General features: G+C 44.9%; 1 protein-coding gene across 7 annotated transcripts in view; it reads left to right on the top strand.

Moving 5' to 3' along the window:
• CACNA2D4 (calcium voltage-gated channel auxiliary subunit alpha2delta 4) overlaps window positions 1–27,574 on the top strand; it is a 171,079-nt gene that overhangs the window by 39,549 nt on the left and 103,956 nt on the right. For 5 of the 7 annotated variants that reach the window (XM_045002242.1, XM_045002240.1, XM_045002238.1 and 2 more), the window contains 9 exons: window positions 14,682–14,795; window positions 16,371–16,449; window positions 17,543–17,676; window positions 21,319–21,396; window positions 21,780–21,860; window positions 24,136–24,210; window positions 24,679–24,765; window positions 25,608–25,676; window positions 27,063–27,134. In XM_045002242.1, coding sequence (XP_044858177.1) covers window positions 14,682–14,795; window positions 16,371–16,449; window positions 17,543–17,676; window positions 21,319–21,396; window positions 21,780–21,860; window positions 24,136–24,210; window positions 24,679–24,765; window positions 25,608–25,676; window positions 27,063–27,134 — 789 coding nt within the window. The remainder of the gene's footprint in view (window positions 1–14,681; window positions 14,796–16,370; window positions 16,450–17,542; window positions 17,677–21,318; window positions 21,397–21,779; window positions 21,861–24,135; window positions 24,211–24,678; window positions 24,766–25,607; window positions 25,677–27,062; window positions 27,135–27,574) is intronic. The other 2 variants (XM_045002244.1, XM_045002241.1) reach the window with 1 other exon arrangement.

Raw genomic sequence — 27,574 nt, 5'->3', positions numbered from 1 at the left:
TATAATGATACTGGTGATATGATGATGCTGGTTGTAGTGACATAAAATGTCACTACAGAGATGACAATATAAATGACAAGATGACAGCAATCATTCTGATAATGAAGGGTATTAGTGAGCAATGGTATGATTAAGGTATTTGTTTTTACTTCTCGGTTTATTTTTGTGTTTAATTTCCCAAGGATCAACACAGTGATTCATATGGAAAATACCACATGTAAAATAAAACAGTGACACTCATCCAAGGTGTTCCAATCACCTACTATGCCCATGACAGTCATGCAAGATTCATTATGTTATGTGAGAAACTGGGACCTCAATAGTCGTCACACAGAAGCATGACTCAGCTTTGTTCCTTAAGGATTGCTGAAGGATATATATAAAAAAAGAGTACCAACTCCCAGTGTAACCCACTCTCCTAAGTGCACCTGCAGCCCTGGAGTACTGCTAAGGATACTGACACTCTTGGGGATGATGCTAACAAGATGGTGTTATTGAGAGCAAATATGGTGGTGAGGTTAACTGTACCATGTGCTAGAGGTGTTGACATATTTGGCCTGATTTTCCACTCACACCGGTTTTGCACCATTGGCTATAGTGGAGCTGTTCCTGATTTACTCTATAGTGAAAGTGTGATCAGAATTCTGCCCAAGGATGGTATTGTGAGTAATGGCAGGAGCTGAGATGATAGGGTGGTGGTATTAGCACTAATTGTGGTAATCTCGTGTTGTCATTCTGATGCTGATAATGAGAGAGTGGCAATTACAAGGTGATGCTTTATGGGAAGAGGATGATCTGGATGAGGGAAGCAGTCGTGATTTAATGCTAAAAGCATTTGTTTGGAATACATCTCTAGTGGTCACTTATCTAGTACATCCCTGTGTATGGTGACAAAATTACTCCTCACTAAAACCAGTCAGATCCTCTGCTGGAGTAAATTAGTGTATTGAAATTACTGATTCACAACAGCAGAGTATCTGGCTCCAAGTGTCTAATGTAGCCCTGATTATCTATAATGATAATGATTACAAATTGCCAAGGGAGGTTTTGCTCCTTAGTACAATTGTTTTTAGAATTATAGGTCCAGGTTTTCCGGCCCACTCGAGATCCACTCAATGATGGACGAGGAGTCCGGGGTTGGAGAAAAGGTGGTATTTCGCCTTCTTTATATTCCCACAATTCTGGGGCAGCTAAGGGCTACTTTGGAACAGCATAGAACAGCTTCAGGAAAACAGTTAGCAGCTCTACATCTTTCTGGGATGTCCCCTCTTCAGTGGGAATCCTCAAGAAGTCAGTTACACCAGCTTAACAGCCTTGTACTGCCCGAGTGACATAAAGGGGCTGAGGAAAGACCCAGAATCTGGTCCATAGAGCTTTCGATGGTATTTAAATTGTAATCCCAACTGTGTCTTAAGCTCCTGTGCCAAGATTTTCAAAACTGGCTGGTGATTTATGGTAGCCTCAATTTTTGGTGAGCCCCCAGCCTCTGAAAATTGGACCCCTTTAAAGTGTCTCATATTGAGCACCCAGGAATTGAGGCTAGTCACTTTTGACAGCCTTGGCCATTACTTCTTGCTGACTGAGAATAACTGATGCCTTGAAAAAGAATGGTCTAGTGCAGTGTTTCTCAAACTGGGGTCTGCGGACCCCTGGGGGTCCGCGAGGGTACTCCAGGGGGTCTGCAGGCCCCACTGATCAACTCCTCCCCCTCCCTCCCAGCGCCTCCTGCATGCCGGGGTGTAGGAGGCGCTGGGAGGGAGGGGGAGGAGCAGGGACATGGCGCGCTTGGGGGAAGGGGCGGAAAGAGGCAGGGTGGGGGTAGGACCTTGGGGGAAGGGGTGGAGTGGTGGAGCTTGGGGGGGCCGCAAAAAAATTTAAATCAAAATGGGGGTCCTCGTGTTGCTAAAGTTTGAGAACTGCAGGTCTAGCGAGTAGAAAAGGCTAGCTGGGTATCAGGACTCCTCAGTTCTATTCCTAACACTTTCACTGACTCTGTGTAACCTTGGACATATCATTTGAACGCTCCCTGCTTTGATTTATCCATAGATAAACTGGGTACAATAATATTAACTTGCCTCACAGGGGTGATGTGAGGCTTAGTTAATTAACATTTATAAAATGTTTTGAAATCCTGGCACGTAAGGTGCTATGTAAGTGCCAGATAGTATTTCTTACCTGTGAGTAAACATTTATCTTGTCTCTCCTCAGCCTTCTGTTCTCTTCAGTTGGGTTGCCTTGCACCGTTCTCTTTATCTTTCTATACAGGGCTTATTTTTCCAAACTTTTTATCCTGTCTGTTCCTCTCTTCTGAACTGCCTCCAGTTTGTCTGTCTTCTATGAAACATGGTGCTCTAAACCAGAAGTGTTCTCGTTAAAGCCTACCAAGTGCCAACCAGAGCAGAATAATTACCTTGCATGTTTGACACATAATACTCCTCTTAACGCCTCCCAAGAGAGTAGTTACCTTTCTTTCATCAGTCTCACATTGTTAATTCATATTGAGTTGATCTGCCCCTGGGGTATACCTTCCTAGCTGGCATGCAGTCTTTGAGTTAACAGACTACAGATTCATTTTCTCTTGTTCTGTATTTGTGCCCATCACTGTTCCTTCCTATGTAAACCAATTCATATTTCTTTTCGTATGAATCTCATAGGGTCACACATGTAGGGTATGTCTACATAGCAAAAATAAATCCCCTGACAGCAAGTCCCAGAGCCTGGGTCTAGAGGCTCAGACTTGCAGGGCTTGTGCTATGGTGCTAAAATAGCTGTCAGAGTGGTAGCTGTGTTAGTCTGTATCAGCAAAAACAGGGAAGAGTTGTGGCACCTTAGAAACTAACAAATTTATTTGGGCATAAGCTTTCATGGGCTAAAACCCACTTCATCAGATGCATGGAGTGAAAAATACAGTAGGCAGGTATAAATACACAGCACATGAAAAGATTGGAGTTGCCTTACCAAGTGTGTGTGGGGGGCAATGCTAACGAGACAATTCAATTAAGGTGGAAGTGGCGTATTCTCAACAGTTGACAAGAAGGGGTGAATACCAAGGGAGGGAAAATCACTTTTGTAGTGCTAATGAGGCCAATGCAATCAAGGTGGCCCATTTCAAACAGTTAACAAGAAGGTGTGAGTCTCTGCAGAGGGAAATTAGTTTTTGTAGTGACCCATCCACTCCCAGTTTTTATTCAGGCCTAATTTGATGGTGTCCAGTTTGCAAATTAATTCCAGTTCTACAGCTTCTCATTGGAGTCTGTTTCTGAAGTTTTTTTGTTGAAGAATTGCCACTTTTAAGTCTTTTATTGAGTGTCCAGGGAGGTTGAAGTGTTCTCCTATTGGTTTTTGAATGTTATAATTCTTGATATCTGATTTGTGTCCATTTATTCTTTTGCGTAGAGACTCTCCGGTTTGGCCAATGTACACGGCAGAGGGGCATTGCTGGCACATGATGGCATATATCACATTGGTAGATGTGCAGGTGAATGAGCCCCTGATGGTGTGGCTGCAGGGCCGGCTCCAGGCACCAGCTTAGCAAGCAGGTGCTTGGGGCGGCCACTCCGGAGAGGGGCAGCAGGTCCAGCTATTCGTCGGCAATTCGGCGGAGGGACCCTCACTCCCGGTCGGAGCAGAGGACCTCCTGCTGAATTGCTGCAGATCACAATCACAGCTTTTTTTTTTTTTTTTTTGGCTGCTTGGGGCGGCAAAACCCCTGGAGCTGGCCGTGTGTGGCTGATGTGGTTAGGTCCTATGATGGTGTCCCTTGAATAGATATACAAACAGAGTTGGCAACGGGGTTTGTTGCAGGGAATTGAATTGGCCTCCTTAGCACTGAACCCCCACTTGGTAAGGCAACTCCCATCTTTTTGTGTGCTGTATATTTATATCTGCTTACTGTATTTTCCACTCCATGCATCTGATGAAATGGGTTATAGCCCACGAAAGCTTATGCCCAAATAAATTTGTTAGTCTCTAAGGTGCCACAAGGACTCCTCATTGTTTTTACTGATACAGACAAACACGTCTACCCCTCTGAAACCTGTCAAAGGAAATAGGGATTAAAGAAGGCTGCTTTCCTGATCTTGGAAAAGGCATAAGCTGCCCATGGAAAGCCCAGTATAAACCTGAGTCAGTCTCTGCTCCTATTAGATCACATTCAGAACCTCCTCTCAACTTGACACCAACCCATTAAATGGGTACATGAACTCAGTCAAATTCTGAAGTGATATAAATGATGGGGTAAGTTATATACATGTTGAGTGTAAGTTGGCCAAAAAATGTGTGTGAGTGACACCAAACTTGCATTTGATAATGTGTTAAAATGTGTGTAATTTACACAGCTGTGGTGTTTTATAGGGAGCAAACACAGCTCCTGGTGTAGCTCTGAGGTCAAGGGGATTTGTGCTGCCTTATGCCAGAGTTGGGTGCGGAAGAGTCAAGCATGGCACAGTGTTAGTTAGTTAGTGGGGGAGGGTCTGCTGTACTTCATTACCTCCTGCTTCATGCCCCTTTCTGTTCCCATAGGGCCAGGGCCTCAGCAGGTGTAAAATGGTGTGGCTCCACTGGGGCGGTATTAACCTACACCTGCTAAGGATCTGACCCCTGTAGTGCAAGTTACCCTCATTGGGTCAGATGCTGATTTCATACTCATGGAAATCTGTTGCAACATCATGGCTTCAGTTAGGAGACTCCTGCTTTACACAAGAATGAGAGAGCAGAATCAGACATCTGTGGTCTCAAACCCAGGCCTAGAGGTTTGTTAAGCAACAGCCTGACCCACTGTGCCGCAGGACTGCAAGGTGAGATGAGGGAACTGTAGCTGATACCCCACCAGCAGAGGCTACCGCCGCCAACTCAGTGAGGTCAGATGACCAGCAGCAGACTGCTGATTGGGCTCTACTGGGTATAACACTTCTTGTTCCTGTCCCACTATTTGTCTGAGCAGCTAGTTGTTAGGCCAGTATCTGTCCAGACACCCTGAGACCAAGTCCTGGCCTTGCTGGCCTTGTCCCTGTTTCCTGCTGCTTTGCCTTGTTCCCTGTTCCTGCTACCACACCTGGTTTCTAAGTTAATGACTCTGGCTTGGCCCTTGGTGTGACTTCTGACTGTGACCCTAACTCCACTCACTGCTCTGAACACTAGGGAGCTACAGGCACAGTGTTTACACAGATGTTATGCTGGCTTTATACCAGTGTAAACTAAATCAGAATATCTTCCACTGAATGCCAAATCAATGCATGTTACCTATTCTTTGCAGTTTACACCACTGTTTATTTCATCACTGAATTTAACCCAGAAACTTTCCTCGAAGTTGCACCTGCATCTACAAGGTTGCAAACTTGCATTTGTCTGTATTTGGCCCTCTGTGTTCCGTTTTTCTAGCCAATTGTGTATCTATCATATTTCTCTATTTCAGCCACATTCTCTAGTTAAATATCAAATGGGAGGATGTTAAATAAGTTACTGAAGTAGAGGTATGCTGTGTCCATTGCATTCCATTCAACCAGCAACCTATGATTTTTCTGATTATCTGTGTTTCCTCTGGGTGCTCACAAATTAACTGTATTATTAATTGTTCTAGTAACTTACCAAATATTGAAGCTCAACTTACTGATCAACTTTCCATCCTCCTTTGAAAACAAGTTTTTGTTCATTCTTTTGAGAACTCATTTGTTCTTTGTTAGGTTTCAAACATTGTTGTAGGTAGACCAGATGTACCTTATGCTAGTTCTTTCACCTCTCTAGCTGTAATTCCATTGAACATTGCTGACTTGAATATGTCCAGTTTATATAGTCTTTAACTTAACCCTTGTGACTCTACCTTGAAACTCTCCCTTTCTCTCTTACCTACTTCTGCATTGTCTGTCCTGTCACTACTGTCCCTTTTAAGAGTGAAGCAAAGCGGTCATTAAGCATTCCAGCCGGATTCTTGCTCTCTTTTATTTGTTCTCCAGCCTTTATAAGTTGTGGACCTATACTTTCCTTACTCGTTTTCATGCTTCTTACTATATGTATTTATAAAGTTTCTTGCTCTTTTTTACATGCTTTGCTAACAGTGCTTTATTTTGTGCCGTTGATTTTTGCAGGATATGTCTTCTTATACACAGACACAATTGCCTAGTTTTTTTCCATTTTCTTTATGTGGTCTTTTATTTGTCCTGCTTTTACCTTGCTTTCTTTCTCTGCTCTGCTAGCTTCCAGCTCCCCTGAGTCCCTTAGGCCTGGTCTACACTAGGACTTTATTTCAAATTTAGCAGCGTTAATTCGAATTAACTGTGCATCCGTCCACATCAGGAAGCCATTTAATTCGATCTAGAGGGCTCTTTAGTTCGAATTCGGTACTCCACCCCGACGAGGGGAGTAGCGCTAAATTCGACATGGCTATGTCGAATTAGGCTAGGTGTGGATGCAAATCGAACTTACTAGCTCCGGGAGCTATCCCACACTGCACCACTCTGTTGACGCTCTGGACAGCAGTCCGAGCTCAGATGTTCTGATCAGCCATACAGGAAAAGCACCGGGAAAATTTGAATTCCTTTTCCTGTCTGGCCAGTTTGAATCTCATTTCCTGTGTGGACGTCGTGCCGAGCTCAGCAGCACTGGCAGCGATGCAGAGCCCTCCAGCAGAGGAGTCCATGCAGGGTGATCTCGCTCGGCGACTGCTGCATCTAATTAGGGGAATTACTTTAATGTTACTATTGTGAATGCTTGACTTTTCCTTTGCATAACAATGACCGTCGTTTAACAGCCACGTGTTGGAGGCTGCAGAGGAAAAGCATACAGGGATCTTTCCCGGGGACAGCCACGAGGGGCTGGAACAGGGTCAGACTTTATGCTTTCCAGATTGCCTGCAGGAGGAGGGCACTGCTATCCATTAACTGTTAAGCAGCCTAAAGTTTACGGCTTACCAGGCCTGGCTGCTACACGGATTCTACTGTCCTGCCCCGCTTGTCCGATCTCCAGTGCAAGACCCCAGGCAATGAAAGCGAATGCCGAAAATTCGAACTTGTCCTGAGAGCACATGAGATTAGGTGCCCTGTATGGTCTTGTTCACAGAAACTGAGTAGACTGTGTTCAGTGTTCGCAAACATGTATCTTTGGAAGGAAATCACTTCCTTTTTCCCATCACACAGCTGCGGCTCTTTCCCGAACTGCCCCGGCATCCCCCTCACAGAGGCTGGCGCAGATTAGGCGGCGAAAGAAAGACTCGGGGCGAGATGTTCGCTGAACTGATGGCCTGCTCCAGAGCCGAGGCGGCCCAGCAGAGCCAGTGGAGGGAGACCCTCTCTCAGCAGCAGCGCTCACACAGCGAACGGGAGGACAGGTGGCGGCAGGAAGACCAGCAGGCGACTCAAACGCTGCTTGGACTAATGAGGGAGCAAACGGACACGCTCCGGCGCCTTGTGGATGTTCTGCAGGACCGCAGGCAGGAGCAGAGAGCTCCCATGAACTGTATCTGCAACCGCCCTCCCCCGCCACAAAGTCCTGTCCCCCCCTCACCCAAAATCACAAGAAGGAGGGGCGCTAGGGGCCGTGAAAACTGTCACTCCACCCCAGCAGAGCGCTCATGTACCAAACAGCTCACATTCCCTAAAGTATGAGAATTGCTTGCCTTCCTGGCTCACCCGATCCCAAATCCCAGTTTCATCCCCCAACTGTGTAGTTGACTATTAAAAATAGTTTGCTGTTCAGTACTGTTTCCGACATGTTTCTTTGCAGAAGACTTTGTGTGAAGGGGTTTGTTAATTGCATAGGACAGCCACCATTAACAGGGTACAGACATGGGGGCAGGATCAACAGCAGGTCACACACAGAGTGCAGTCACTAGGCACCCGGGTCACTCTGCGAGGTGTCTGCTGCCCCAGGTCAGTCTTGGAGGTGTATGTTGCCCAGGGTCCGAGCGCCTGGCATCCACAAATGGCAAGGCAGGCTGCCCTTACCATGCCCTTCCACCCTAGCCATGAACCTCTCCGATGCCCTGAGCCCCAGCCAGAGCCATCATCCCCCCACACCTACTCACCCTTCCCACACACCCCTCACCCCTTCCTGAAAACCCACCCCTTCCTGCACACCCTCCGGTAACTGTCCTCCCCCCAGAGACCGCTGTAGGAGCAGGAGCCTGTCAGTCCTTGAGTGTAGAAGCGGTCTGTACATCACCGCACACCGTATCCACCACAGCCTGCGTCCCTGTTGGAACCCTTGAACGAGAATTCGTTAGTAAAGAAAACTTTGTTAATTAAAAATGTTCCAATAACTTTATTTTTAAACGTCTGTTGGAAGGGGGGAAACCTGGTGAACGGGGTATGTAACCGCTGAAAAAAGTCAATAGTAACTGAAACAGGGGCAGGTTCAGCTTCTCTGTAAAGAGACTGGACAGTCATAGGTTACCCTGCTCTCTGAGGAACCTAGCTTTCAAAGCCTCCCGGATGCACAGCGCTTCCCGCTGGGCTCTTCTAATCGCATGGATGTCTGGCTGAGCGTAATCAGCAGCCATGCGATTTGCCTCAACCTCCCATCCCGCCATAAAGGTCTTCCCCCTTGCTCTCATAGAGATTGTGGAGCACACAGCAAGCTGCAATAACAATGGGGATATTGGTTTCACTGAGATCCAAGCGAGTGAGTAAGCTCCTCCATCTCCCCTTGAGACGTCCGAAAGCACACTCCACCACCATTCTGCACTTGCTCAGCCGGTAGTTGAAGAGCTCCTTGTCACTGTCCAGGGCGCCTGTATAGGGCTTCATGAGCCAGGGCATTAGCGGGTAGGCTGGGTCCCCGAGGATCACTGTAGGCATCTCCACATCCCCAACACTTACTTTGTGGTCCGGGAAGAAACTACCTTCCTGCAGGCGTCTAAACAGACCAGAGTTCCTGAACACACGCGCGTCATGAACCTTGCCCGGCCACCCGACGTAGATGTTGGTAAAACGTCCCTTATGGTCCACCAGTGCTTGCAGCACCATTGAAAAGTAGCCCTTTCGGTTAATATACTGGCTGGCCTGGTGGGCCGGTCCCAGGATAGGGATGTGAGTGCCATCTATAACCCCACCGCAGTTTGGGAATCCCATCGCAGCGAAGCTATCTGTGACGACCTGGACGTTTCCCAGGGTCACCACCTTTGAGAGCAGTAGGTCAATGATTGCGTGGGCTACTTGCATCACAGCAACCCCCACGGTAGATTTGCCCACGCCAAAGTGGTTCGCTACTGACCGGTAGCTATCTGGCGTTGCAAGTTTCCAGAGGGCTATGGCCACTCGCTTCTGCACAGTCAGGGCTGCTCGTATCCGGGTGTCCTGGCGCTTCAGGGCAGGGGCCAGCAAGTCACAGAGTTCAAGGAAAGTGCCCTTACGCATCCTGAAGTTTCGCAGCCACTGTGATTCATCCCAGACCTGCAGCACTATGCGGTCCCACCAGTCCGTGCTTGTTTCCCGGGCCCAGAATCGCCGTCCCATAGCATGAACGTGACCCATTGCCACCATGATCTCCGCGGCGCGGGATCCCGTGCTTTGTGAGAGGTCTGTGCCACTCTCACACTTCACGTCCTCACCGCGCTGCCGGAGCCTCCTCGCCCGATTTCTCAGCAGCTGACTGTGGAAGAGGTGTTCGATAAGGTGCGAGGAGTTGACAACGGCCATAAGTGCAGCGATGATCGCAGCGGGCTCCATGATCCCAGCGGGCTCCATGCTCGCAGTGCTGTGGCGTCCGCGCTGTCACTGACCAGAAAAGTGCGCGAACAGAGTTCCCGCCGGCGCTTTCAAGGAGAGAGGGCGGGAGTGACGGTTGAATGACGACAGTTACCCAAAACCACCCTCGACACATTTTTCCCCCAGCAGGCATTGGGGGCTCTACCCAGCATTCCAATGGGAAGCGGGGACGGCGGGAACTCTGGGATAGCTGCCCAGAATGCACCGCTTCCAATGTCGACGCTTGCCCCATTAGTGTGGACTCACAAAGTCGAATTAGTGTCCTTAGTGTGGATACACAAATTCGAATTCATCAGGTTGAATCCACAAATTCGACCTAAGTTAAATCGAACTACTCTTGTAGTGTAGACATACCCTTAGTTTCTTTCCCCAGGAGACACCTCCTACTAAGGTCTTGGTCCTGAATGCCACAGATGCAAAGTGTTGCACTTACAAATGCAAAGTAAAAAATGTTGAGCAAAACAGGGAGTGCAGGGGAATCTGATCATGAATAAATCAGAGTATGACTGTTACTCCTGGTAAGAAGAATATGGCCAAAGAGGGAAACACATAGCTAAGTGCCTCATTTGCTTACACTTAAGCAAGCTTATATCTCTTCAAATATGCACATTCTGTGCCCTCCCCTGTCCACACGCATGTGCACACACACACACACACACACACACACACACACACTCACTCTCTTGGGCACCTTTATGGTTACACTCAAGGGTCTTGGGACTTACTTCCACTCAGTGCAGAGGATTGCACCTAGAACTCCACCTGAATGGTGCCTGCTCATAGCCTCTGCTCACTCGCTACAACTAAGTAGTCCCCATAGCACATTGCAAAAAGACCTACAGGAGCAGACCTTAACTGTTGGTTGTAAAATCTGCCTTTTACCTTAATATTGTGCACAGTATCATTAAAAGGTCTCTGGCTCCCACATTATATGCAATTTCTAGGTCTCTAATTCTTGCCTGTTGGTCATGATCAGATCTAAACTAAGCTATATTAAGTGGTCCCCTTAATAATTCAAAGAAATGTTGGATGATCTTGGTTTCACTGTATTAATGTAAGAGACATAGAATCATAGATTATTAGGGTTGGAAGGGACCTCAGGAGGTCATCTAGTCCAACCCCCTGCTCAAAGCAGGACCAATCCCCAAATCCCTAAATGGCCCCTTCAAGGATTGAACTCACAACCCTGGGTTTAGCAGGCCAATGCTCAAACCACTGAGCTATCCTTCCCCTCCTAAGTATATCTAAGTACCGGTAGTTAAAGTCCACCATTGCTTCTCATCTGGACACACTTGAAATCTGTTCAAGGTGTAGCTCACCCCTTCCTTCTTCCTAATACAATGGGACTCTATAGCAGACCTCAGTCTTGATTTCCCCTGTGTTCTAACATAACTCAATGACTTCTAACATTTTTATCTCTAACTTCCATCTGCACCTAGGAGCATCATCATTCCTGATGCATGGCTCCATTCCAGGCCTCCACCTTAAGCTTTTTTCCTGATAGGTATCTCTGATTCCTCCTGCCTTTTAGGAATCTGACCATCATTCAGGTGGACGCTGGAGATGCTTTTTCCATGGTGGCCTGCAGGTGTGAAGCTCCAGACCCCTGGACACCCATCTCAATATCCACTTCCTCATTTTCAAGCAACACCTGAAAACCTTGGGCTCTGTGGGCTATGTGGAGGGAGGCAGAGGAGTTGGGTCTGCTATGCCCGGGGTATCCTCAACACCAGAGTTTACCAGTGGCCTCTGTTCCTTTTGTGCTGCTTAGGTGATGCAAAAAGGGCCAAGCAGACCTAAGGATCTGACAATTTATTTTTTTACCAGTGGTGTCTTTTTTACTCCAGTGAAAGTTTGTCTGAGTAACAACTTGTTTAAAAACTAAGCAAAGACCTCCACATGTGGTCCAATAATAATAATAATATTATTATTTATAAACCATCCTTCTCACTCCTGCTGAGATCTTCGAGGTTCTGCATACTGGATCCCAGTAAATAAATATAACAACTACTTTATAAAAACCAAATAAAAATACCACATGAGTAAAGGGGTTATTGCATAGGTGAAGAGGAAAAGAGTTCTACACATGAAATTCTACAGTGGTCAAGTAGAGGCTGTCCAATCCTCTCTCATTGTGGTAGAATAACCAATACTTTGGTGGTATTGGGGTGCTGATGAGGGAGATGGAAGAGATGGTGGCTTTGTGCTTTGGTGGTGGTATAAAATGGTGGTGATGTGATAGTAGCAGTGGTTATGATGAAAGTAATAATGATGAGGTCAATGGCAGTAATGGCGCCATCACAATGGTGTTGGCACTGAGGAAAGCAATGTTGTGGAGGATGTTATTGAGGCAGATGATGTTGGTAGTGGTGACATGAGAGTGACGGTGTCAATGTTGACTACAGCAATGAAAGCATGTGGAGCTGACACAAGGAGTGTCCCACTGCTGCTGGTGGTGATAGGTGCAGTGGCATACTACCCAGGTTGGTAAAGATACTTTTCCATCTAAATACAGAATGACCAAGGTTAGACATGGAAGGGATTTCAGAGGTTAAGCTGTAAGAACTGCACAAGTACCAGTTTATACTCTGCACTCTCTCCCCATGCCCAATGGTCTATGTTGCTGATATTGCTTTTAATCTTTTTTCTTATGTCTAAGCTGAATTTGCCATTCTTTAGTTAAAAGCCATTATTTTTGTGATAAACCCTTAGTCAGCCTTAAATTAGTCTCCCACGCATGCTCTATTTCATGCAGTTGCTAGCCTCTCATTTCTCTTTACTACAAAGCTATCATGTCTTCCTTCCTTTACATTTTGATCTATGTGAGTCCTCAGTGGACAGACCTTCCATTGCTCCAATCATGATGGTTTGTAAGAGGAGGAGGTGGTCCTTGAAATCAAGAGGTTGCAGCCAAGAAGCTTATCATTTTTACTCCTTGTTGTAGGGAAATCCTCTGCAGTTTGCACTGGTTGCTGATAATCAACAGATTAAATTCAAGGTCTTGCTAGTACTAAATAAAATTAAGTTTTCTTGACTCCATTTGCCTTAAAGGCACTTAGCTGGAGAAGTAGTCACTCAAGCCTTTGTTCTCCATCCCAAGATTTCATCTGGGACCCCTTCTAGGAAGCTCCCTTCCTGAGGGCATTTGCCAAAATCTTTCTGTAGCTATATTAAGGCTTAGTGTCACCTATACTCTTGTCCCACCTCCCAGCCCCATTAGTACACGTTTCCTCTGTAGTCCTTAGGCTTCTTTGTTGTGTTCACCTACACTGGATGGGAGAGGATACCTCTGCCCTTTGGACTGAGATCTCAGAGTGAAGTTAGAATCTCAGACATCATTTTCTGTTTGCTTATTCTCCTATGGGCTGGTCTACACACAGTTTTGTACTACCTACTCTAGCTGTATTGGTATAGTTAAAGTAATAAAACCTACCAGCATAGACACCATCATACCAGTATAACTATATCCACTGTCAGGGAATCGGTTTCTGTATCAGTTTCTAAACAGATGTAGTTAAATTGGTACAAAATAGTGTGTGGACCAGCCTTTAGAGATTATGGGTTTTTGCTCCCTGTGGCGCAGCCTGAGAGAAATTACCCAAACCAGCCTAAGGTACTGTATTGAAAATAGAGAGAAAATTGTAGTAAATCAAAAAGAACCAGTGAGAAGAACATATATCTAAATTTAAACTTCTCATAAAATACACCAGATGAAGTGCTCTCATCTCAGTCACAGAACAATTGAAGGAAATACTTTACATTCCTAGACAGCAATGTCCACTCCACAAACTTCTTTTGTCAGAGGCCAGCCGCCAGCAATTCATCCCCCTTCCTTGTCTTCCTGGGTTTCTCCTTTTCGGGTTTGTTTTCATTAGGAAAAAACTTGAGGTTAGGTGGGGATTAGCGACACATTTGCTAACCCTGACCTAACCTTGACCTCTTTCTTATCTAGAGAAGCCGTGAGTCTCTCAGGACCTGTTTTTCAAGTTGTGGGTGTGGGTTGAGTGCTTTGATGGTTAAAAGGGTTTTTCAGAATTCCTTATCGCATCCATGTCTCTTACAAAAGGTGCTTATCCTGTGATTTTGGCTTATTATCACACTAGATTGCCCCCTCACCAACAAAGTGGTGTATCCTAGGTCCATTTAGGACTGTATGCACCACCTACTTGTCTGTTCCACTCACAACTAGGCAGAAACACAAAACAACAGTTTGTGTTCCCCATCCTCAGGTTGATGGTCTAGGGAGGGGAAGCAGGTCTTTTAGGGGTGTTAGTTAAACCAGCTTTCAAAAGTTTATCTTCCTGGCTAAGCAGGCAGTTTCCCAGCCTGCTCTTTGGGGACACCCACTCCACACCTCTTTGTCTGCATTAAAAATACAGCTTGTAGACTTTCTTAGCATAATTATACTCCATATTAAATATCACTTATTGACACATACCAGGTCCTCTGCCGTGCTCAATATACAGCCTTTCCATAGCCACCTGTGACCATTTGTCCTCCTTTTTCCCCTTGGAAGAGTGACTGGCTGTGCCTGAGACATTGGGTTGGATTGTCCACTAGCTTGCACCTTTTTGTGCTCTTTCAGAGCTGTACAAAGTGAGTGCCAATGGCTACCAACTCAGGATGGTGGTGTTACACCCACTCCATGCCTGCGTATTACAAACATACATGGCAATGCATGGTACAGGGCAGTAAGCAATAAGGCTCATTGTGCCCAGCACTCTTTTTTTTCCATGTTATTTTAACTTTTGTAAAGCACCTGGGTATGGCATAGGATGATAGGCGCTGTGTAAATAAAAAATATACAGAGCACCAAAGCTCAGTCTTCACTTAGGGAAAATGCTCTATGAAGTGATTGGGAGTTTTGCCTGGGTAAGAATTCAGTAAGGAGCTCATGATCTGGCCTGTTATAAATAACTGTGCAGCAATAAGAATTATGGCAATGCTGAGGATACTAATGCTGCTGTTCCTCTCCATTTGTAGTTCAGAGAGGCTGGGCAAGGAGGCCTGTGTAACCAAGCCATCATGCTGATCACAGACGGAGCTGTGGAGGATTATGAATCTGTGTTTGAAAAGTACAACTGGCCTGATCGTAAGGTTTGTCTCAAAAGGGATGAATAAAGGGGGCAGGGGTGGGGAAGGAAAGTGACCATCCTGGCATGGAGTGAATAGGAAGCACCACATACCCACGTATGTGTACTCACATACCCACGCCTCCACATGCGCCCTACTGTAAATACAACACAAAGCAGCTAGACAATAGGTTGGTGAGGGGATTATAAAGGTGCTGTGATTTTAAAGGGACACTGTTAGGTCAAGTTTGGCCCAAAATGTGTGTGTGTGTGCGCATTGGGCAGGAATGGGGCGGGGGAGGAGGTTTTATAAAAGGCTATTTCAAAAGCTGAGGTCAATAGAAACATTCTTCTGGTTTACAAAAACAAAAAAAGCCACAAACCACCACCAACAAATAAAAACTCCTCCAACCTCCAGAATGAAACATGTTTTATTAAATAAGTAAATAACTGAACATCTCTATGCAGTATTTACAATAGAATGGGGTGGAAAAGGTTGGGTTTTTCCTATCCTGCAGAATTTTTTGAGATTTCAAGATATTGTCCTGTTATACACTGGGATGAACCCAAGACTTTTCCAAGAAAAAATAGACAGACAGACAGACACCGACCCACCCCGGAATAGCCAATAGTCTGCTGGTTAGGGCACTCACCTGGGTGTAAGGGACCCAGGTTCGTAGTCCTTGCTCTGCCTGGTTCAGGCAGAGACTTGTACCTGGATATCACAGAGAACCTGAGCAACCTTTCTTGAGGAAGTTCATTGGAAATGGAACATTCCCATGACAAGTTTCAATTTCAGCTAGTCGGCATTTTCTGACAAAAAACTGTCTTGTCAAAAAATTCCCAACCAGCTCTCTTTGGAACTCAGCCGATACAGCCTTGTGCTATTGAATCAGGACCTGGAGCTGAAAAAGAATAAGAGCTGATTCTAAACCAAAGTAACTCATTTGTTTTCCTTGTCCAAGCTGAGGGAAATGCACAAGGGAAACAAACAGCAGAAAGAACAAAAAGCAAATTTGATTTTTAATATTGTTTCATTTTAAATAAGGTAAATTGTTATTGATCACATGAATGAGAACACTCTGAAAACAGATGCATTTTAATCTGATAGTGTCCCATTAATTGCTTTATGTGGTTAAATATTTCCATGGGTTAAGAATTTTTATGAGTGGTGAAGCTACCTGCATGTGGATCTGGCTGCTACTGCGAAATCAAACACAATGCTTGCTTCTGGCTTGTTAATCAAACCTCTCCACAGCTGTTCCCAAAACAAAATCCAGTGTGTACCAGCTCAGTGTTTAAGAGTTCTCATCTCCAAATGATCACGCTCCGTGCCTCCATGTATTGCTACTTGGCTGGCTGGGTTAATTATGATTGATAATGAGGTCCTTATGGAATAAGAGAATCATATCAGTGTAAAGGCAAGGGCCCTATTTCTCCATTGTCCTTCAGCATAGTCATTTACACTTCTGCAATATGGGTGTCAAGCCACTACCATTCTGATTTGGTAGCATGTTACACCTCTTTGGACTGACTTGGCACTGTTGAAAATGGGAGATGATTTCTGCATAATTCTTACATCTGTATTCTTGTTGTACAGGTCCGGGTTTTCACTTATCTCATTGGAAGGGAAGTCACGTTTGCACAAAATGTGAAATGGATAGCTTGCAACAACAAAGGTGACATCTGTGAACAATTAGCCCACTATACACATCACATTCAGACTGCAATCATGCATTCTGGGACTGAGATCTCTTTAGAGCTCATACACTAAAGTTTTCACCCAGTTAGAACCTGGATGGGAGACTTCTGAGGAAAACACAGTTGCTGCAAGGAGTGCTATTGGTGTTTCACTGAGGCTACTCCTTGATCAGTACTAAACTGACTCCCTATCATGATGTTAAGCAGCACTGTGTCTGTGTCGCTGGACATGCTATCTTATGGCTGAGTGATAAAACTGCCATCCTTTCTTTTAAAGATTTCATGGCCCTTTTCACAAGAGCAGAAGGTGAACCCTAGAGTTCCTGGCCAAATGGCATTATGTATGTCTACCTAAAATTCTGCCATTGGTTCCTTTTGATCCCAGTATTCCTCACTTTCCCCACCTTAAAATTGTGAGGTGCTATTGCTGGCACAAAATGCTGCCACTTTGCACCCCAAAGTAGGGCTGAATGATTCTTTCGCATATAAGCCAGTAAATGGCTTCCCTATGCAGGTGCACAATGGGGTGAGGCTCCATGAGCAAGGTTTGGGGGAATAAACAATTTCACCTGTCTTTGTCTGCAAAGTGTCTACAAACAGATTGTGAAATGCTTATATGTGTGTGGTGTTTAAAATGATTGTCAGTAAATAATTCTTTGTTCATGCATTGTGGATCTTCTGAATTCAAGTTTTTATTAGTTGGTTTCACAAGTCACATGATATTATTTCTGTTCCCTGGTTTGATGATTTATGTAACTAACTGACAAAAGTTTGGACTTTAATTCAAATATTCAAGTGTAAAATTTGCAGTGTGTCATTCACCCTGCTGTTGGTTAGTCCTGTAATTTAAAAGTGCTTTTGGTGAATATTTGAGCATTTGAGTTAAAAGTTCACTTTTTGTGAGTATTCTCACTTGTCATACTTAAGCCCTCACTTATTCACAGAAAGCAAAGATCCAAGGGTCCCAAATAGGTTTGAACGGACACTTTGCTTTTTTAATTCAAATGAACACGCCTGAATAATTCAGGAGAGGACACTGGGAGAGTGACAGGTTTCTGTTTCTTCATTAAGGCTACTACACTCAGATCTCCACCCTGGCAGATGTTCAGGAGAATGTGATGGAATACCTGCATGTGCTCAGCCGTCCAATGGTCATCAACCACGATCATGACATCATATGGACTGAAGCCTACATGGACAGTGCGGTAAGGACGTTGAGATAAGCTTCAATCAGCAGACAGTAAGGGCTAAGTGAAGGCGGGGGGGGGGAAATCAGGGCTGTGACACCTGGATCTCTTGGAAGATCCCTCAGAAATAGGAACATACTGTAAAACTGGGAATCAGATGACTTACAGAATTTACTGAGCTCTGCACCTGTTTAGACAGGCAGCGTTTCTTTCCCCTCAATCCTGGAATTGAATCCTCCATGGAAAGTCTCAGGTCTCCTTGAGACTCTGCAGTGAGCCAGGAAACCAAGGCTAATCACAAATGCACAGCATGACCTAAGTAGTGTTTCTTTTCTCCATTAACTCAGGGTACCTTATAAAGGATTATTCACAGAACAGAGATTAGTTACAGCTCAGGATATGGGTCACGGAGATTCTTTTCCTCAGCTCGCACCATGCTGTCTGTCACACAGGGAGATAGATCTCAGTTTGGCTGTCAAGCTTGTTCCTTTGCTCTCTGCGCTAGCAAGATTTAGCATGATTACAGGGCAAGTGTGCTCAACTCTTGGGGTGAGGGAATACCTCTCAGCCAGTGTGAGGGAACAAAACGTAGGGTGCCCCACAACCTTCTACTCTCCTTTGGGGTCCTCCCATTGCTGCTGCAGGCTGGATCCTCTCACTGCTACCTCAGCATTTTTATGTGGCTGCTCCATTGTTTGTGGCCTACACTAGTGGTAGGCTTGAGATGTTCTGGAAATAAGGATGCCACAGCAATGTGCCTTTTGAGATCAAGAGAGAGTAAAAAGAGAGACTAAGAGGAGTGGGGTATGAATGACCCCTTCTCCCACCCTTCCTCAAGCAAATAGAATTGTTTTCCTTGGTCATTTTCTTACCTGTTTTTTTGCCTAGAGGAAAGAGCAGTCCAGTTCTGCTTTTGGTGATCCCAGCACCTTCATGCAGGAGATTCTGGGTTTGGTGTTTTCCTTCTTTAGGAGCACTCACCACAGAACAGGCTATAACATAGGAGTGACAAGGCTTTCTCCAGATGCTTCCCAGCCACCAGAGGGCCTTGACCACTTCCAAGTGGAGTAGGTGCCCTTAGGAAGGAGTCAAATTACAGACTATGCTCTGACCCCCAAAGAGGTGTCAGAGGAGGGGAAGATGTTGAGAGGATTCAGACAGTGACTGAAGAAATGTGATTCAGAGCATCAGAGCAGGAAATAGAGTTGTTTTAAAAGGGCGGATGAAGATATGATATTTAGTCCCCTCAATTCATTAGCCTCTGTCCACTGTAGCAGTGCTGGTTTTATTCCACTTTCAAGGCAGTAGGGAAAGAAAGTGAATAATCCCAACATGGAACATGCAGCCAAGTCAAAGAGCCTAATAGTGTAGATTTCCACTCCTGACATAACTAACTAAACAATCACTGTGCCCTTTAGATTAACCTCTTTGCCATAGGATGACATAGAGCCTCTTTCCCATCAAAGGCGCATTGCTACATGTTTTAAGAATGTGCCGATTTAAATGGGGCCTATTTAAAAGGCATGGTGGTTAGTGGGTGGCACTTGTGTCCTGAGAAGGATCAGGTCTCAAGAGAAAATGGTTGTCTGAGATTTATGGAACTGATTTGGAGTCAGGTGAGTGAGAAAGGAGAAAAGTTAATATAGTCCTTCATGGAAAAGTCCTTTAATAGGGATGAAACCAATAGGATTCTATAGAAATTACTCTAAAAACCTGTGGAATTTTAAATAGAACGATCTCCTTTCTATAGAATTTTTAGAACCAACCAGTGGAATATCTGTGCCTGCTCTAGAATTCTACAGGCTGGCTTAAAAATTCTATAGAAGTGTGACTAATACTCATGTTAAATTTGATAGGACTCTTCCAAAAGGGATGCCTTATACAGGTTTTGCACTGATTCATGCTTGTGAGACACCACTGGTTAAGCCCTGGGAAGGCTGGTCCTCACTTCTGTTCTGTGGTTGAACATGGAGGTATTCCTTGGGATGTACCTGCTCTCTGGGAGCAACAAAGGAAATGTGTTTTGCCAAGCATACTATGCACATGAGGTATTGGTGAGTCAGTTACCGAGTGTGCTGAGCAAAACCATCAACAGTGCTCCCTGCTACACAGCAAGTTCTATATGCCCTGGCTGTGGTATTTCGTAACAAGAGCTTGCAGTGATGTTTTGTGCACTGATGCTTTTCTTGTTTGTCTCATTTTTCTGGTTTGCATTTGTCTTCCTGTCCTGCTACTTCTCATGCTTTTCATTCATTCATTCATTTATCCGTCCATGTCTCTTGCTAGCTGCCACAATCTGAGGAGGTAACCACCTGTGCTGTGTTCTGTGAGCGTGCCACTCCCATTGTGTCGGCTGGTGTGTGTCTGTGCTAGTTCATCTAGTCACTGCTGAACTGTACATCCAGGGAGGGGAGAAGGTGGGAGCACTGAGGATGTGTATCAGGAAGGAAATGTTAACACTGGATGTACTGGAAAGCTGTGCTGTTGGATGAGAGTAGGTAGGGAGTCCCTGTGCTGTACAGTAGTTTAGTCCATTGTATGTATTTTTACATATGTAGAGTGTGTCACTGTGAGATACGTGTATTAGGTTAGCCCTAGGACCGCTGTGAATAAGAGCTATCCACCCAGATATGAGGGCAGCAACAGAATGTGCTCAGCTCAATAAGGCAGAATACTAGCTTCAGCCCTTCATCAAGTTACTGTCTAGAATGGCTGGCTGCTTTATGGTTCCCAGCATGCACAGGGAGAGGACACAGGACTTTGACCTTGCCAAAGGTGAGCTGCTTATCAGGCCAAATGAGAGAGAGAGGGGACTTGCTTCCTGTATCAAGGAAGGAGAGTCACTTTTTTAGCTAGGTATGTCTGTGAGACTCCTGTGCACGTGTTTTGTGTATTTTATATGTTCCTCCTATGTTTTGTGTGTTCTTAGAATGTCTTTCTCACAGAGTATTGAGGGCTCTCTGACATCACATTGCATGTGTTTGTGCTGTGTCCTATATACATGTCTTTTGGGTGTAGCTAAGCATGTTTTGGGTTCATATCATGTTTTTACCTCTATCTTTGCAGTTTCTTAAGCAGTCCCTAGGCACATGTATGATGAGTGCATTTAAATATTCTCTGTGCACACTTCTTTTTAGCATTTGTCTGTGATGCTTCTCATTCAAACTGTATGCATTGGTTTGGGGTATATTTATACATATGATTTGCGTGTCCATGAGTTTTGCCCGTATCTGTGTTGTTTCTTATAATTGTATTGTATGTGCACTTTGGTTGTATTTAAGCATGTTTTTGTGTGTGAATGTATGTCTGTCTCCTTGGCATGGACATGCATAATGGGTATTAATTTCTAAAGATTCCTGTCTCTGTAGCATTAAGTTAGGTCTTTAATGCCCTTTTCTGAGACAAATTTCAATGGTTTTTATCCCAGGCTGATCACTCTCCCCACGAAGGAGCATTGTTCTGTGGATTAATTAACCTTTATTAATTAATTCTTGGCCTCCACAGTTCCTAGGGAAGATCAGAAATGTGCCTTTTATACAGGGCTTTTTTTTCCTGTATTATTTCATTCAGCATTTGGTGCCCCTGGAAACCCTAATGCTTCTGGTGGTGGCTCCCTATTCTGTTACACTTGCTAACACACTGCTCTTTGTCCTGTGGCAGCTCTTTGCATCTCAAGCTCAAAGTCTGCTGCTCATGACGACAGTAGCTATGCCGGTCTTCAGCAAAAAGAATGAAACGGTAAGTATAGAGCTGCCCTGCAGTCTCCTTGGAACTAGGGCAGGTAAAATGGTGCTGAGGTGGTCTGCAGTCTTCTAAAGCCAGAAGATAGGCTTTTGTGGTGGCTCTAGTAAGCTTCTTGGCTATTTATTGATCTCTAAGTGATCATTTGTCCCTCCCTCTGAATATTTCTTCTTCCAAGCATCACTGAAATAAGAAACTTCATCTTCTTTTCTCACCTCCAGCTTCAGACCCAGCCCAGCACCAAATGCGCAGACCCCACTCAAGCCCTGACTGTTCACTGTGGAAGAGCGATGCAATGGCATTTGCCCATGTTTAGGTGAAGGCAGGCTGAGCACTAACAGAATTTCATTTCTGAGAACAGTTTCTCCTTTATTTTTTAGAGATCTCATGGCATTCTCCTGGGTGTAGTGGGCTCTGATGTCCCACTCAGGGAGCTACTGAAACTGGCTCCACGGTATAAGGTAAGATCCAAGCTAATGCAAACCGTCTGTCATCATACATAGCTAAATGCCCAGTCACTTGTCCACAGGCATAATCCAATGAATAATCAGTTACTGTGCATAGAGGTGTAACCACAGATATAAAGCTTGGATCCTCTGATTTCTTGACAGAACCTGGGGAGTTGTCATTCACCATGACAAGCCTGTAGACTACTCTAGAAACAAAGAAACTGAATGTCTTAGCTGATTGTTAATAAGACCTAGAGCTTTTTACATCTTGAACACCAGCTTGAATGCGTGCTAGGATAATAATGGCCCAAGTTGTCACCGTGGGATGACTCTTTGGTGGCCTATCTTAAAAAAAAAGCTGGTAGTTTCCATCCAGTTCCCAGTAGACTAAAACCACCGTCATAGCTGGCACCATCACAACTAGCATCACTGTTGACACTCTTGGGAGAGATGCCAAGGATAGAATGGACAATTGAAACTGAACTATTCTGTCATGCCTAGAGTGACTTTCTCCAAGTCAATGTTGAGATTTGTTGGCAGGGAAAGTTGAGGAAGTTCGCACTATTGCTGCTTGTACTGTACTCATTTTGTGGTTAAAAGGGATTTCAGTCCCCAGACTTGTTAAGCCAGCCCCTTTTACCAGCTCTGTGTTGCTTTTAAAATATGTTTTTAAAGAAAGTTGATCTAATTGAAAAAATGAATTTTTAATGAGGCTCTGTGGGAAAGTGCTATTCTCTGTGAGGCCTGTTATACTTTGCTTTACTAGGCTTGTGCAGAGAATTCTGTACAATGTCTATTGGTCCCTTTAGTGAATTTCCATTAGGGGTCACCTTGACAGCAGTGACTGCTGGGGATTACACTAAAATTCATGTGACTTAAGCTATGGGTCCAAACTTTTTGTTCCTATAAGTGTGACCAAACCAATGGTGGGTATTTGCACACACTAGAATACCTAATGTCTGATTGATAATTACCCACACAATCACTATCAAGCAATATACATCTGTATGGAGGTGTTAGAGGCACTAGTTTTCCAATGGATAATTCTTGTCTTCACAAATGCAAATTATACCTGAGTTTTAAGAACCCTGTGGATTGGCTGAAATATATACTGTAGGCGGACTTGATCTGATTAGTCACTCTCTCAGAGTTCACCTGGAGGCCAAGTGCGACGTTGCCTGATCTTGTTAGGCTATGTCACTTCTTAAGCAGTACTTGTACCTAACAATGCTGGATTTACCTCTGCTGGGTCTGGCCTTGGCAGCACTGCGACATGATGCAGACTCCCTTTGTCAGAGGGTAGATGACCCTCTGAAGGGGTCAGGGGCTCATCCCAGCGTACCTCTGACAGGATCCACAAGGGGGAATGAGACAACTCAGGTTCCCCTGGGAGAACTTAAGTCACTGAGTAACTGGAAGGCAGTTAATTAGGCACATGGGTAGGGTAAAAGGGACGTTGGTTAAACAAGGACTCCTGAGGAGAAAGGAAGCTCCAGAAGAAGAGAGCTTCCAGAGAGCCTGGACTAGGCAAAAGCTCTCCAGGTAAGGAGGCCTGGGAAAGACCCTGGGAAAACAGAGGGAAGATTGTAGGGCTCTTCAGGCAATGGAGAAGCCTCAGGCTTTACAGCAGAAGGAGCTGCTGCTGGGACATAGAGACTTTTGTTAAGTTTTAGCTGGGCTCTGAGGTAAGAGCCTTTAAACCTGGTACAAGTGCTCCTTTCAGAAGGCTTTATTAAAGAGAGAGAGACTACTATCAAGCAGAGTATTTTGGCTTCTCTGTGATAGGGCTGTTTAAGTGACCTCATTGTTAACTCAGGCCACAGCAGAACCACACTCAGCCACAGAGGATTCTCAGAAGGTGACAGTGCTCCTTCTACACGCTTTTGGGGCTTGGTTTCCAGAAAGATGAGCTATGAGATCCATACCCAGTTGTGCATCTATGGTGGCCACCATGAAAATTTTGATTATTGCCTCAATACTTGTGACACTGTTACCATAGTGTTCCTCATTGTCCCACATTCTAAGTATAGGAGTGCCCTGGATACCAAAATTAATTCTACCTCCTAAGTGGTAATTGTCAGCCACTCACTGTCTGTGTACTTACTGCAGTTACATGCACAAATCAGTTACCTCATCAATGCCTCGCTAACCATTTGTGCACGCAAATACTCAGTAAGACTCTTCTTGGTACCCAGAGAGCAGCTGGTGGCTAGGAAATCAGTCATTTAGGATCAGAGCCCTGGAGAGGAGATTGGGCTAATTATTCTAATATCTTTTTCTAATACAGTTGGGAGTCCATGGATATGCCTTTCTGAACACTAACAACGGTTACATCCTCTCCCACCCAGATCTCCGACCTTTGGTAGGTGATTCTGATGCTCTTACTACTGTTGTGACTTAAATCCATGGACTTTCAGGAAGATTAATGTATCTCATGTGTTTTTATACAACCACTAGGGCTATCAGGTCATTGTCATGGATTCCTGCTGTAAACTTTCTGCTCACCAAATTTCTTATATGAATTACCAAAACATATTCTCATAAACCAGCCTATATAGTTATGTGCAAGCCCACCTAGCCCTGTGCTAGCCCCTTGCTCCTGAAATGGCCTGTAGCACAGAGTAATGCTCACATCTCCAGATCCTGCCCACACGTAGGAAATGTAATGGCTATAAGATAAGATGACACCTGCATCTGAACACTCATTCGCCAGTCAATCAAAATAAATGTGGCTTCTTTCTTTTATCAATTCAATATTGACCATGACATGCTAGAGGGCTGGCCTGGAAAATTAGAGCTCCATTTCCTCTGTTTCTTTTATAAAATCCAGTACAGAGAGGGAAAGAAGCTGAAGCCCAAACCAAACTACAACAGTGTGGATCTCTCTGAAGTGGAGTGGGAAGACCAAGATGAAATAGTGAGTATCAGAAATGGATTGTAGCCTGTTCATGGCCCTTTCCTCCTAATTACTGTGGGGGGATCCTTATGGTAGATTGTAGCAATTCTTGGTTTCTTCTGTCAGGTGCTGATCATTACAAGCAGAGGGTGAGTCCCTACAGAGAGAAACATCCCCTCCCCACTCCCATACAGGGTGCTTGTCTCCCCCTCTAAGGGTACATCTACACTGCATTTGGGAGGTGTGATTTTTAGCAGGTGTAGACATAGCCAAACTAGCTTTGATCTAGCTAGGTAGTTAGACTGGGCTAGGTCGAGTAAGAGTCGCAATGAAGCTGCAGCAGCACAGGTGATGGCTGCTCAAGAATGTATCCAAGGTCCCGGGTGGACAAGGTTTGCCCAGGTAGCCTCCCATGCTGCTGCAGCTTTGACTGTTATTGTTACCAGGACTAGCTTTTGATCTAGATCAAAGGTAGCTCAGATATGTCTACATGTGCTGCAATCACACCTCCCAGTTGCAGTGTAGATATACCCTAGGTCTGTAGTTTCCCTTACTTTGTGTTGCTTGGGGTGGGACTACACGAGTTCTGATGGTTTCTCACTTGAGCCTGCTTCTTGTTCTCTTTGGGGCCAATGTATCTGGAGTCACAAGATGGGAGGGACATGGGGAGGAGATCAAAGCTCCAATAAGTACATTCTGGGAAAGTTCCGATTCAGGTCCTAACTTTGGAGCACAGCCACTATACTGGGAGAATCAGGCCCCCTGCCCCCACTATCTTACCCTAAACAGTAGAGGGGTTTAAAATCTGGATACAGATTTTGCTGCCATCTAATTCTAACCTTTCCTCTCACTGTCCACTGCAGTCTGTGTGCTGGGAAGGAAATGTTTTGCAAGGCCAGGATCACATGGAAGATATGGATGAAATACCAGGTGTCAGTAGCGCTGAAACACTTTTTATAGTGGGGGTGCTAAAAGCCAGCTAAGGAAACTGTAAAGCAGTAGTCTCCAAACTTTTTACCTTGCACCCCCCTTACCTCTGTTCATGTCCCCTGTCCCCCCACCCCTGAGCTGTAGCTCCAGAAGGGAGGGACACAGACAAGGGTAAGGAGACCCTTGTCTGGGGCCACAGTTCGGGGCAGGCACAGAGGGCCGGGAGCCGGGACCCTGGGAATGGAGGGCTGAGGAAGCTGCAGCACCCCCTGTAGCCCTAGTTCCCATGCCTATGACAAGTGTCTTAACAACTGAGAGCCCAGAGAGGCTGTGGCAGGCTCAGTCAGGTCATAGAATACCCCAAGCCTCCCGGGCCTTATGTCAGATGTTCTTGGCTAGGAGAGACTTACTTTGGTAGTCACTGTTTCATGCTCAGTGGGTAATTAAGCAAGTGATTTTAGTACACTGAAGCATGCAGCAGTAGCAACTTGAACAATGGTCTTATCAGATCTTATAAGCTAAGTAGGCTTGGGCTTACCCAGTACTTGAATGGGAGACCACCACTGAATTACTGAAGATGCTGCAGTAAGTTGTGTTGCCAAGTCAGTTTGTGCCCACCTCCACTCTGAGTGAACCAATGTCCTAGCATGATACTAGGAGGCATTGGGCTGCTGGAGGTGCCACCTTACAGATTAGCTAGGAAACCAAGGTCTTATAGTCATTAAAGATCCCTAGCACTACTTTTTTTTTTTTTTTGCAAAAGAAGTGGTGTCCTTGCAAAATTGCATTGTGTCTACATAAATGCCTCTTCACTCCACAACTGAATAGTCTCTTCACTCCCTGTCCCAGCATGTTGTATAGTGTTGCAGTGCTCTGTTAAACAGATGTGCGTCACTCCAGAAATGGCTGCATTTCAATAGCAGGTGAAATGGTTTGTGGGAGCAGCTTATGATTTGATAAATTGGTTTTAAAATTTGTGAAGAGCTTTGGGGTTGTTCTGGAAGAACTAATATTGCTTTGTGTTTCTTTGGTGCCTTCTACCTGAGGATCTCCTAGTGCTGTGCAAACATTGAGAATACGTGACTTGCTCACTGTCACAAAGTGCAGTTGTGGCAAGACTGTCAGATCCCTTCCCTCCAAGTCCTTAGCCTTAATGACAAGACCATCTTTATAGGCTTTAAATACTAATAATCCATATTATTATATGGCATTTACCAGCCTGCCTGAGTGAGTCTTCTGAGCTGCTCATAAAAGAGCTCTGAAAAGGCAGTGGAAAAGGGGAACCAGTCATTTCTCAGTAGATGCTTCCCCTATATGAATTATGAACCACTCCACATCCTGTCCTTATCTAGTCAGAGGCACTAATGCTAATCTGTTCCCCTGTGCAGCTGAGAACAGCAATGATCAATGGAGAAACGGGTTACCTTGCTATGGACGTGAAGGTCCCTGTGGATAAAGGGGTAAGAAATCCTGGTCCTGTTCAGGTCACAACTGGAATGGAGGTGGGAAATGGATGGTGGAGATCTATGGAGGGTGCAAACCTAGTGCTCGGCATTTTGTGTGGGGATTTTAATATTATACCACTTTACATATATAATTTGTTCAAATCAAAGAATGGTTCACAGATCATTAGTCTGTCCAGGCAAATACTGTCCATAGATTATTGGGGGCATCTCTGTAGAGGAAACAATCCATGAAATCATAGGCATTCAGAGATGGAAAAGATATATTAGGTAGACCTGATAAAAAATCAGAATGTATTTTTTGCCAAAATTTTCATGAAAGTTTTTTGTCTCTATTTTTCTCAGATTTTCAGGGTTTTTTGATCAGCATGGATTAAATTTTCATCAATTTTTTTGATGGAAAATCCTATTAAAATTGCAAATTTTGAACCAGCTCT

This window comes from Mauremys mutica, chromosome 1 (assembly GCF_020497125.1).
Source record: "Mauremys mutica isolate MM-2020 ecotype Southern chromosome 1, ASM2049712v1, whole genome shotgun sequence".
NCBI lineage: Eukaryota > Metazoa > Chordata > Testudines > Geoemydidae > Mauremys > Mauremys mutica.
This window is presented reverse-complemented; position numbering and strand designations above follow the sequence as displayed.